Genomic DNA, 13,250 nt, shown 5'->3' with positions numbered 1-13,250 from the left:
TCTCTGGTTTTTCTTTGTAATTGTTTCTTCTTCTCTCTTAAACTCCTATTTTCTTTAAAAAAAAATCTCTAAAACTACACCAAGTTTTCTTCAACTTGTATTTGTTTATTATGCAAGTTCAGATTTTGTAGGAATGGAAAATTGCAAAGTATCTTAGAGGTCATCTATACTAACCTCTTCCCAAACATAACTACTGTCTGATATCCCTTATAAGTTACCATCTTGAAGACGTCCAGTGATGAGAATCTCACTGAATTCTAAAACAGCCACTCTGATTGTGCACCACTTCATTTGTTAGTGGGTTGTTCATCCTTATATTGAGGCGACATCCACGTCCCTCTTTCTCAGGATTTCAGAATTGGAAGGGTCATCAAGTCCAACCCACATCTGAAAAAGAATCCCAGCTTTGTGTGAAGCCCTCCAATAAAGCCCTGTTACCTTCAAGGCTGCCCATCTCCTAAATGGGAAAAAAGTTTTTACTGACCTCAAGCCTCAGTTTCCCTCTTTACAACTTCCACTCATTAGTCCTGGTTCTGCCCTCTGAGGTTTAAGACCTGTTCCACATGATGACCCTTTAAGTATGGGAAGACAATGATTACATAATCCTCTAAGTTTTCTCTAGATTACGACTTTCCCAGTTTCTTCATTTGGTCTTTATGTGCTCAAGGCCATTCATAATTTGGGTTGCTTTCCTCTGGATACTCTGATGCATCAAGAGCGCCCAAGACTAAATGTAAAACTATAGGAAGACCGTGTGCCATGGAACTAGCAAATCCTTATTCCAGGATGCTCTGCCCCTCCGCACACCCTAAAGCTGCCACATCTTTTGAAGAAAAAGGAGAAACAGTCTCAGTTCTCAAAGAGCATCCATCCTAATGTTAGAGAGAACATGAGTTTGTATTTAATAATAATAATAGCCAACATTTATATAGTTCTTACTGTGTGCTGGGTACTGTACTAAGTGCTTTACAAATATCTAATTTGATCCTTACAACAACCCTGGCAGGTAGGTGCTGCTATTATTCCATTTTAAACATGAGGGAACTGAGGCAAACAGATGGAGTAACTTGCCCGGGGTCATAGCTAGTAAGCATCTGAGTCTGAGTTTGAACTCAGATCTTTCTGACTCCAGGCTCAGCGTACTGACCTCCCCAGCCCCTAGTGGACTAAGAAAGGCCTTGAGTGGAAGGTGGTGTTTGAGCTGCACCTTGAAGCGAAGGATTACAAGAGGCCCAGGTGAGGAGGAAATGCATTTCATGAAGGAGTGGAGTGATAACCAGTGCGAGGCGTGTAGGTGGGAGATACAGTTTTGTTTGTGTAGAGCAATGAGTCGAGCAGTTCAAGGAAAGGAGTAATGTGTTAGAAGGCTGGAAAGGTAGGAAGGAACAAGAGGGTGAAAAAACAGAAGTACCAAGCAAAGCAGTCTGTATTTAGTCCTAGAGGCAGTAGTGAGCCACTCAGCTTTATTGACCTGTACTTAAGAAAAATCGTGGATTGGAGAAGGGAGGTACTTGAGTCAAGGAGAACTTAAGAGGAAGCTATTTCAATAGGCCTTGAAAGAGGTGATGAAATCAGACGATGCCCCTGTGAGTGGAGAGGAAGGGATACATGCAAGAGATGGTGTGGGTGGTGCTGGGGTTATTTCCACCTTTCAAGCTGTGATCAAACAATCAATGACCACTTTGGGAGTCTCACAATTCGACCAATACAGAATCCTAAATATGCTACAATATGATATATGACTTCCTCAGAATTGCCTTACTTATCTATATAAACTACAAAGTTGCATATAGATCTGCTTTCCTTGTATCTGCTATTTTTCCTTTGTACTTTCTTTTTCTTTGTTACAAGGAAGGATTCAGTGAGTATTGGGGATGGGAGAAGGCAGTATATATGATATATAAAGAAATGACCAAGATGTACAAACAGGTATCAGTAAACTCAATTAAAGAAAATTAAAAAATCCAGGTAAACAGTATCTATAGCATTCCCCAACTTACCAGTTTAGTAACTCAAAAAAAGGGAATTAAATTTTTTTTATTTCTATCTTTTGTTTTTACATACCTACATTTCGTAATGTATTGTTACCTCTTCCCCTCCCATAGAGCTCTTGCTTATGATAAAGAAGAAATGAAAAAACTTCTACTAGACTAATCAACATTGAAAAAGTCTGATGGAATACAGTGTCATGTCATATTCAGGACTATTATGAAGTCCTACTGTCTCTGTGATCTCTGGTTCCTTTTTTAGTACGTTCACTGTCTCTTTAATCATATATTCCAGAATTTTGTCAAGAATTGAAGTTTGTGGACTCTATTCCTTTCCAGAGTCAAGTCATTTGACCTTCAGTTTTGCAATATGTTTCCTGTTCTCCACAAACTTTTAGAGATGACTGGCAATAGCTGATGATAATTACATTGGCCAGTTTTTCACTTTATCTGGGCCTAATGACTTGAACTTGTCAGGAGAGCTTGCAGCTTTCTTATTGTCTCCTTACTGGTCTTGAGTACCTACTCCCAGTTAGCTGTATTTTGTCCTTCCCAAAGAATCAAAACTCCTTATCCTTGGTAGAGAAAACAGAAGCTGAATGTAAGAACAGCTCTAGTTTCATCAGTTATCATTGTCCCATCTGCCCTAACTAGGAAGCCTGTTTCTTCTTTGCTATCTCTCTTTTCCCCAGTGTAGCTGAAAACACTTTTTGGTGAGGAGTAAGGGTGTGTGTGTGTTCAGGACAAATCCTTTGCTTTCTTTGCCATCCTTAGGACATAAATGAGCCTTAGTAGTGCCGACACTTCTTATATAACCATTTGCCATGCTCTAAGATTCATCCTGTGTTATCTAACGTTGCTCCTCTCTTTGTCTTTTAAAGATGTATCAGCTCGTGAGTCTCTTGCATATCCACATTGGTGTCTTTGGACCTTTCTCCTTTTTCATCATTAGAATAGTTTTCCTTTGTATCTTGAGGATTACATTCATGACGACTTCCCGTTACTCCCTGTATGCCCTGGGGATCCATCCTACCCATCCCTTCTTTGAATCATTTGAACTGTGTTCTTTTTAAATAAATACAGGATATATGTCTGACTGTTTCTGACTTTCCTTTTCTCCTCTTCTAAGAAATGGAGGCAGCCACTTTCCTGAAGGTTTCCATCATTTCCACCCTAGTAACCTTGTTGGTCAGGATATTCAGAAGAGATTTCACCTTATGGGTACCTTCATAAGAATGAAATTATTAAATGAAGCCAGCAGATTATTTGGCTGAGAGATCTAGTTTTAGTAGTTGTCCATGTAATTCATGTCATGCCTTAATGCCACCCTTTTGATCTACTTCCTCTTTCAGCCCAGATGTTCTGTCTTGTATTCCAGGAGCAATGTTGCTTCTGTTTCTGCCTTCATTGATACTGACCCAAAGGATCTCCATTGTGTTCTACCCTCACTCTCCCTTCCAGGTTCCTGAAATTACTGAAATGCCAATGGTTTGTTAATATACAATGTTACCCTGATACTACTTCTTCTTCCCATTACTTTCCAAAGCAATATTCCAGTAATGAGTCTTATTTTCCTAACTATAAGTGATACCTCTTAAGTCAGTTTTTCCTCTTTGCATTAGGATCTTGTAAGATCTATTCAGTAGTTGCTGTCTCATCTTGTAGGTCCAGCACACTGTGAGATGAAGTAGTCAGTGAAAACCGTAAATGTGTGTTTACCTGTTGACCTCATGTATGGCATGCTTTAGAATCTGGAGACCAGCACAGGAAAGCTGTCCAAAATCCAGGCCGTGAACAAACTTAATGATGTCCTCCTCCTCCTTCTTCCTTTTTTTTTTTTTTTTGCTTTGGAGGCCTTTCTGAAATAATGATTATTTGTGGTGATGAGCCCCTATATTCTGGGAAATTTATGTAGAAGTGATTTTCAGAGTCTAGCCAAGATCATGAGAACAGGCCTCTATCTCTATTAGACTGGGCCTAGTCAGTTTACAGCCAGTTGCTCAGATGGGTGAGTTGAACTCTCTCCCCAATTTCCTTTTCTTTCGCTGTCTATTTAATCAGTTCTAATGCTCAGAGTTGCCAAAGCAGAGCCCTAGGAGTACAGGGGAGAGATAATATCATGCTTTCCTGCTAGTCACTGTCCAAGAGTCCCTGATAATTGGGAAAAACTGGTGGAATCTCACTGACATGTTGGAAATAGAACTTTGCTTGTGTAACAAGAACTAGTTAGGGAGCTTTCTTCATTGTCGCCCTCTTTCTCCTTTCCCCTCTCTTACCTCATAACTTGATATTATACGTAGTAGCCTGAGAGCTATTGGAGGCTAGCTGCAGAGCCCCAAACATGCAGCATCCCCCGTTCTCAGCCCCCTTGAGAGGCCTCATTTGGCTGTAGAGGATATCCTTCAATCATTTGGATACTTTAGTTTAGCATTTGGGCTCTTTTTCTTTTCCTGTTGTGTACACTCACTTATTACGTGCAAAAGTCACTCATTTTGAATAGCCTTTGCTGCAAAATGTAGGAAACAGTACAGATACCAGAGCTTGATCACCTCACTTTCAGCTGATTCAGATTTCTATTCATCTTGCTTGTTTTCCATACTTTGTATATTTTTGTATAGATGTCAGAGGACATGAGTATACTTCTCGGATTTTGTCTCCTGTGAACTTCTGGGTTTCTCAGCCTCTAATCTTTCTGTATTCTAGCTCAATCAGTTGTTGTCCTTCATTCTCGAAGAGGACCAAAATGACATCACTGTGTTGGATTCAAGGTCTAGTGTGTCTGACTGTGGCTGATCAGACCAGTATTAGCTCAGGTTGGGCACAAATAGTCCACATGAACATTTGGAGTAGAGATGTCTCTAAATTTGTGTATCTCAAATTTCTTTTGAGCTACTGCAGTTCTGTTTCCATAGCACACACACTTTCTTTTATGTGAGCGTGCCATGATGGGCGATCCTTTGCCAGAATGTCCCATGTCAGACATTTGAGTCTATTTTGATGGATATACATGGGCAATATTCCTCCGATTCCTTTTCCTTTTCTAGTTTAAAGCCCTCTTGATTAGATTTGCAATAATACATCTAGATATTTTTAGATACACTCTTTCTCTTGCTAGAAGCATGTCCCTTTTATCTTATGGTCCAGAAATCCAAATTCTGTGCCACCATTTTCTTAGCCAACTTCACTTCCCAAACCTAATTTTTCTCTTCAGAATCCTTGCATTTAACAGACAGCTGTGATAAAAAAACAAAACAAAACAAAACAACAACAACAACAAAAAAACCCCACCTAGTCCCCTAAGGATGTCAGTTTCTTGCTCAGGACTTTGTAATCCTTAGCAGTGCTTTCAAAGTTTCTTTTTTGAGCATCTTTATGCCTGTGAGGACCACCAAAAGTGAGTAGGAATCATTTGATTTGACAAGTCTTGGGATGTTCTCTGTTATGGCTTAAATATTTGCTTATCGAAGACAAAATTCTCTGTTGTGTGATGGGCTTAATAAATAAGACTCTAAAGCAGAGACGTCAAACTGGCTTCCACATGTGGCCCAGAGCACTCCTGAGTGCGGCCTGAACCAGATTAAAATGTCATTGGGGAATATTCAACAACGTAAAAATGCAATAAAATATAGAAAACATTACAATTTAAAACTAAGTCAATGTGCAGCCCACAAGGAACCTTATGTATGGATTAGGGGCCCATGCTTCTATCTGAGTTTGAGACCACTGCTCTAAAGTCTCAGCAAGGTCCAAGTAACCTCCTCCACTCATCTCTTCTTCCTCTCACCCTTACCAGGTGGTCAACTGACAGCACCTGTGGACCAACAACATTATTCCTTGAATTAGAAATAGCTGCCTCTCCCCACCCCCACCCCCTACCCACAGCATCCAGCTTCCTCCTTTTTAGAAAACCTTCAAGTTTCTTTCTTAGCTCTGTTGAATAATTGATTCAGAACTCTGCGTTTTCTTGCTTGGCCAAACCATTGCTCTTGCTGACTTGCAGCCACATGGGAAGCCAGCCTACAGATACGTTAACTGTTACCGTAGTCAGACTTTTCATTTGAGTTGAATATAGCTGAGCAATTTATAACTTTTTACGCCAGATTACACAAATGTGTTCATTGTCTGCCTAAAGGCAGTAAAGTTTCCCATGGGAAAGCTCCTTTCCACAGTCCTACAGGATAGGCAGGTCCCGGCTACTCAGAGTAGCTTATGTACTTGCAGGAATGTTGAGCTCTTTAGCACATAATAAATTAAGACAGGTCTGGGGATCTGATTTCATATCTCCAAGTCCAGTGGTCCTCGTGGTTTCATTTTTTCATTGGTGTGATGTCTTCTTCCTTCTTGACACAGGCCAGAATACTTTTCATTTCAAGTTAGTTGCTGCTTAGGCATCTTCTGTGTGCAAAGTGCCTTGCTAGGTGATGAGGGCAAAGAGAAGTAGTTCCTGCCCTCATGCAGAGTTCATACACACAGTACAAAGTAGTTTGAAAAGCTGGAGATCCCTAACAACGGGGCATCAGGAATGATCTCAGATAGGAGGTCGAACCTGATCGGGGGCACCTGATCTGTGCCCCTCCTCCCCCGACCTCCAGGAGCTTTTCATTGTCTCTCACGGCCCTCAGTATAGGGAGACATTCTTGGAGGACATCTGGCATTTTGATCGCATTGGTTTGACCATGGCAGAAATGAAAACATCCCACAGTCGATTCAGGCCAGCTGTTTCTGTATACTGAGGAAGGTGAAAGATCTCTATGTGGAACAATGACTAGCATGCTGTTATTGATTCCTCATCATTAGACCTTGAGAAGAGTTGGAGCTAAGGACAAGATAAACAAAATCTAAGTTCTGAGGGCTCTCTGGTGGTTATTGTCCACCTATGAAGCCATTCAGCTTGTAGAGGACTGTTGAGCAGATTGATTTTTGCTTTCTTTACATCCCAAACACTTAGCCCAGCACCCAGAACATAGTAGGTGCTTAATAGGTACTTGTTGACATGACTGAAATTTTTAAGAAGATCTTTGACGGCTTTTCCACTTGCTTCCTCCTGAGAGGTGGGTCTCCTGAGCCAAAGCGGGCAGCGTCTGTGTTGTGAAACGGGATTTCAGATCTGGTTGGCGTGGAGCTTGGTCCTGGTGCCATGATGTCGTCTCCCTGAATTGTCATTTCAGTGGCATTGGCTTGGCCCTCTGTGAAAGGCTGCTCTCTGAAGACGATGGACTTCATCTGTGTTTAGCGTGCAGGAACCTGGGAAAGGCTGAAGCTGCCCGAGTAGCTCTGCTGTCTTCTCACCCCAGAGCAGAGATCACACTCCTACAGATAGATGTTAGTAACCTGCAATCTGTATTTCAGGCCTCAAGAGAACTCAAACAAAGGTATGTCTTAGTAGTTGGTTCTCTCTTCTGAGGTGATGGGGTGGTCTGCTTTTTAAAAAGAAGGGTTGTCAGCCAGGTCGAGTCAGTCAGTAAGCATTTAATAATATCAATAACAGCAACAACAACTAGCATTTATGTAGCAGTTCCTATGTGCCAGGCACTGTGCTAAGTACTACTTTATAATTATTATCTCATTTGATTCTCATATCAGCCCTGGGAGGTAGGTGCTATTGTTATCATCCCCATTTTACAGATGAGGAAACTGAGGCAAACAAGTGAAGTGATTTGCCTAGGGTTACCTGGCTAGTAATTGTCTGAGACAGGTTTTGAACTCATGTCTTCCTGACTGCAGGGCCAGTGCTCTATCTACTTTGACTCCTAGATGCCATGCCTGGCATTGAAAAGGTGAGAGAGGAAAGGAAGGTACCTAATGTAAGGGCATGGTGGAGAAGTTCAGAGAACAGCCTGGTGGGAAATGAAGAGATGGCTGACCTGGGCACCCTTGTTACATGGAGATTCTGGGAGGAGCCCTCCAATTAGAAGGAGGGTCCCAGGGAACTGAGGCTGTTTCCAAGGTGTGAGTCCCAGGACTAAAGGGATCTTCTAGGAGGACGAAGTTAGCCAGATCAGATATAAAAAGTTAGCCAGATCAGATATGTCACATTTTTTTAGTGCTGTGAGGTTTAAAAGGTGCTTTTCTCACAGCAAGCCTAATATCGTTATTCATTTTCTGCATGAGCAAAGTGAGGTTTAAATGGCTTTGACCAGAGTCAAACAGCCAGGAGGTGTCACATCTCTTGGCTCTAACCATTGTCCTTCCTCCTGAAGTCTGCTGATGAGCATTCATCTGCCCGAGACACTGTTTCCCCCTTAGTGTCTTAGTATCTCATTCCTAATTTGTAACATGTGCTGCCTCTGAACCTTGGTGAAAAATTACTGCACTCTTCTTGATAATTTGCAAATGGATGCATCGTTGTCTGTAATTGTATATTCTATTTGCATAAGATATTAAATTTTTCTGAGCACCTTTATGTCCATTTCCACTTCTTTTTAACTCTTTGTAGCCACCTTGTGAAGTAGATGGGATAGTGAGGCACAGAGAAGTTAAGTAAACTTGAGATGGCACAAAACTGGTGACAGAATTTCAGTTAGAACCCAAGTATCTGACTTCACAGCTAGTGTTCTTTTCCTTCAATCCTATGTCTTCCCAGTGCTAAGTTTTAACTTGTTTCTCAGAACCGTAATGCACCAACCTTTCTAAAATTAGTCCAATGTGAGAAATTTAACATGCAGCCTTTTTTTTTTCTCCCTGTGCAGATAAGATGAACTGGACTCATGATTTTATTTTTGTAGGGACTTGCCAATTAAGAGACTCCGTTTACCAGTGCAGGTCAGCAAGTGCCCTGCAGCTTCCTGCCTTAGAGTGCTTCCTGGGGCACTGAGAGGATGAGTGTCTTGCCAGTGTGGGTCAGAGGTGGACAGGAACCCCCTGGCTTCCTGATGGGGAGGCTGGCCTTCTCCCCACTGTGCCATCCTGAATCTTGTGCATATAAGCTAAAGGGAGAACATGAAAGAAATAGCAGGGGCTATTTTGTTGTGCCAGCATCTGTTTTAAATGCCAGTTTGCTTCCCTCGTCTACAAGGCCTGACATTTATTTCCCTATATCATTAGAACTATTTCTGTTTCCCCTTTTTTAGATGTGTGAGTTCAGAAGGGACAAATTTCACTTTCTTTCCTTCACCCTAACTTTTGTTGTTACAGGCCATATTACATTATTGATGTTTCCCTATCCTGTATTTTGGGTTTCCAAATAATTTTTGTGATTCCTTTCACCATAAAGGGCATTGGTGATGGTGTGAAATAGCCCAGAGATAAATGATATATATCTAAAACCAAGAGCTGCCAATGCGTGTAATCAAGATAAACCATAGTCCTTTCCAATAACATTCGATGAAGTGAGGATGTCCATTGTCAGCTCTCCTATTTTTATAGTATTGGAAATGCTGGCTATGGAATGAAGATGAGAGAAAGAAACTGAGAGCATTAAGTATGGTTAAAGAAGAAGCAAAATTAGAACTTTTTTGCAGATGATATGATGTTAGGTTTAAAGAACGCTAAAGACAGAACTAAAAACTTAATTGAAACAGTAACTGCAGCAAAGTTGCAGGGCGTAAAATAAATTAATGCAGGTCATCAGCTTTCCTATCTAATACCAGTAAAACCCAGAAGAAAGAGATCAAGAAATTCCATTTAAAATAGCTATGTAATGTATGAAATTCATGGGTGTCTACCTGCCAGGTTACACATAAGAACTACATAAATGCAACTACAAACTATTGTTTACAGGTCTTAATAATTGGAAAAATATTAATTCCTCATAGGATGAGTCAACATAAAAATGATGCTACCTAAATTAATTTAGTTGTTTAGTGCCATACCAAATTACTAAGGTTTTGTTTTATAAATTAGAAAAAATAATGATGAAATCATATGGAGGCAAAAAAGGTCAAGAATTTCGAGAGAAATAATTAAAAGAAATGGGAATCAAGGGGGCCTGGCCAGTGCTAGGTCTTAAACTATTACAAAGCAGTAATTCTCAAAATGATTTGGTACTGTTTACAAAATAGAGCAATTGACCAATAAAACAGATTTCATACGCAACATAACAAAACAAATGTATCTCAGCCTAGTGTTGGAGAAACCCAAAGACCCTAGCTGCTGGGATGACGACTCACTATTGGTCAAAAACTGCTGGGAAAATTAGATAGCAGTATAGAAGAAATTAGATTTAGACCAGCACCTCACATCTTACCCTTAGATAAGCTCCAAATTAAGATCTGACCTACATATAAAAGGTTAGATCATAAGCAAGTCAGAGAAACATGGGGAAAATATTACCCATTAGTTCTATGGATAGAAGAAAAATTCTTGACCAAACCTGAAATAGAGAGGATCATAGAAGTTAAAATGGATAACTTTGATGACATAAAATTAAAACATTTTTGTACAAACAACTCCAATAAAGAAAAGTGACATTGGAGGGAAAAATCTGCATCAAATTTCTCTAATAAATATTCATTTCTACAACATATAAGGGATGATTCAAATTTATAGGAATATGAATAGGCAGTGTTCAAAGGAAGAGATCAGGTTATCTGTAGCCATATGAAGAAATTCTCAAAATCACTAATTCAAAAAATACAGATTAGAGCAATTGTAAGATCCTATGTCACACCCACCAAGTTGTCAAAGATGACAGAAAAGGAAAATTATCAATATTAGAAGGACTCTGGGAAAGCACACGTTGATAACACTTGGTGTACCTGCGAATGGGTCCGGCCATTTTGGAAAGCAATTGGGAATTATATACAAATAGTTAACTATACAAATTATATACAAATAGTTCATACTCCTTGACCCAGCTATAGCACAGTTAAGCCTATACCCAAAAGAAATCAGGGAAATATAAAAAGGTCTTATATATTAAAAATAAATTATAGCAGATCTTCTCATGGTTCCCCCCAAAATTGGAAGCTAAGGGATGCCCATCAATCAAGGAATGGCTGGGTTATTCATAGTCTTTGAGTGATGGAGTACTGTAGTGTTTTGAGAAATGAGAAATAGATGATTTCAAAGAAACATGGAAGGATTTATATGAACTGAGGCGTGGAGAAGTGAGCAGATCCAGAATAATTTATGTGGTAATATCAGTATTACAAAAATGAACAGAATCAGAACAATTTATAAATAATAAGTGTAAAACAAAATAACTTTGAAAGCTATAAGAACTATGATCAATGCTATGACCATTCCAGAGAACCAATGATACTATCTGCTTCCTGGCAGAGAAGTGATATTTAAGGAGCAGAATTTTGTATGTGATATGTGTAGGTATGTATGTATGTAGATTTGTAGACAACCAATGAGGGAGTTTGATCTGCTTAACTATACGTTTTTGTTAGGAGGAATTTGTTTTTCTTTTCTCTTTTTTTTCACTAGTGGGATAGGGGTAAGGGTGGTGAGAGGAAAAGAAAATAGATGTCTATTAATTCAAAAAAATTAAAATAGAGAAGTGGAGATGAGGTCCTACTGATGGGGAATATATTCACTTCAGTTGAGTTCGCTATCATTAGTTTTACCTATTTGTGTTACTTTCTTACACAAGAGTTTTCAAGGAAGGGGAATAATCTGGAAATGTTTATAACATAGAAGTAAACCGTATCAATAAAACTTTTAAGAAGAAGTAGTCTAGAGAATTAGGGTGGCTTAGTGGTTAGAGGGCTGCCTTAGGAAGTAGGAAGATGTAGGTTCAAGTTATGCTTCTGACATATGCTCCCTGTGTGACCCTATTTGAGTCATATGTACCTTTCACTGTCTTCCCAACTCTTAAGAAAGTTGAGGTCAAGGTGAGGCACTGACTGGGATCCGTTTAGAGATTTCTCCCCCAGGACTTCTCTGCACTGATGAAATCTCAGGCCCAAATCCTCAAAAGGTCATCATCGATTTAAAGCACTCTAGGCTTGCACCGTGGCATGCTTGGGGCTGGGCCTCAGCCAGGTGAGTGTGGCTCTTGTTCTTAAAGGACTCTAAGGAAGGAGAGTTCCTTTTTTAGAAACTAATTGCGTAGTTTAAATGCACAAAATGCTCCCCAGACATTGTCTTTAAATTACAAAGCCACATAAAAAATACTTGAGTTGAAAGGAAACCCACGGGATACGATGAAACCTTTTTGGAACTATCTTCCTGCTTGCTTACTTACGCCATTTCTATTCTGCTGAGCAACGTCTTGTTTACCTTAGTGCTGTGTTTTATTACTTGTAGGAAAAACAGTAAGGCATGAAAATAAAGGTTGTTCTAGTTTGATTATTTTTTAAAGGCAGATTTAAATTTGCAATTTTGAGGGTAGTTAGTTAATCTGAAGTCAGATTATTTGTGTTGTGGAAAGGAATCTTTCCAGAAAAAGATAGGGATGTTCCTAAATAGATGCCTAGATTAGATAATGTAACAATAACTCATCATGCAATGAATAAGTTCAGCTGTATGTCCTTTAGTCATTCTTTTGGGAACTCTTTCTAAAATCCCAGTTATGTGAACATGTGCTGAATTAAATGGAATTTGGCATTAAAAATAGATATTCCCCTGGTCTCATTATTATATTGGCTTGGATAATTAGACTCATCTGGTTATCAATTATTGATAGGGAAATCAAGAGTACCTTTGTGCCCGAAACACGATCCTCAATGGCAAATTCCTGTACATGTGAAGGCCTGAGCCCAAGAACTAACAGTGATATGTAAGCATTTATTTTGAAGATGACTAGTTTTTAAGAGAATAGCCTCATCACATGTTTCTGTGTCAACTGTTGGTTCAGTAAGAAAGTTTGACCCTTTGTGCATTTATCTTTAATGACCTTGCTCTGGGATTTTCAAGTTTTCTGAATATGTGCTGAAGGAATCCATGTTTTATCGTTGTATTTTGCTTCTAGGTTTGAGCATCTAGACTACCTCTATGTGAATGCTGGAATTATGCCAAATCCACAGTTGAATTTAAAAGCACTTTTTTCTGGCCTGTTCTCAAGGTAACTTGAAGATTTTTCAGGTAAATGAATGAACACAAAAGCATTTGTTAAACACTTTTTATGTGCTAGTCACTGTGCTAAGTGCAGGTGCTATAAGTAAATACAAGAGAGAGTTTTGGACCGTGAGGATCTTCTAATAGGAAGAGACAATATATCTAGGAAAGTCATGGCTAAGGAAGGATGTTTTGGTCTGGGAAGTCACAGAGACAGTGGGTAGAACCACATGACAGTTAATTAGTACACCTTTACCAGAAAGTGTTAGTGATGTTTTGATTATTATTGACAGAGCAAGAAGGGAAAAGTAGGAGTCA

General features: G+C 39.5%; 1 protein-coding gene across 4 annotated transcripts in view; it reads left to right on the top strand.

Moving 5' to 3' along the window:
* The window catches only part of HSD17B7 (hydroxysteroid 17-beta dehydrogenase 7), a 29,075-nt gene that overhangs the window by 1,454 nt on the left and 14,371 nt on the right, over positions 1-13,250 (top strand). For 3 of the 4 annotated variants that reach the window (XM_020988604.2, XM_020988605.2, XM_020988606.2), the window contains 2 exons: positions 7,157-7,360; positions 12,847-12,939. In XM_020988604.2, coding sequence (XP_020844263.1) covers positions 7,157-7,360; positions 12,847-12,939 — 297 coding nt within the window. The remainder of the gene's footprint in view (positions 1-7,156; positions 7,361-12,846; positions 12,940-13,250) is intronic. The other variant, XM_020988607.2, reaches the window with a different exon arrangement.

This window comes from Phascolarctos cinereus, unplaced genomic scaffold (assembly GCF_003287225.1).
Source record: "Phascolarctos cinereus isolate Bilbo 61053 unplaced genomic scaffold, phaCin_HiC Scaffold_5;HRSCAF=322, whole genome shotgun sequence".
Classification (NCBI taxonomy): Eukaryota; Metazoa; Chordata; class Mammalia; order Diprotodontia; family Phascolarctidae; genus Phascolarctos; species Phascolarctos cinereus.
The sequence above is the reverse complement of the archived record's forward strand: the minus strand, read 5'-3'. Positions and strand labels throughout refer to the sequence as shown.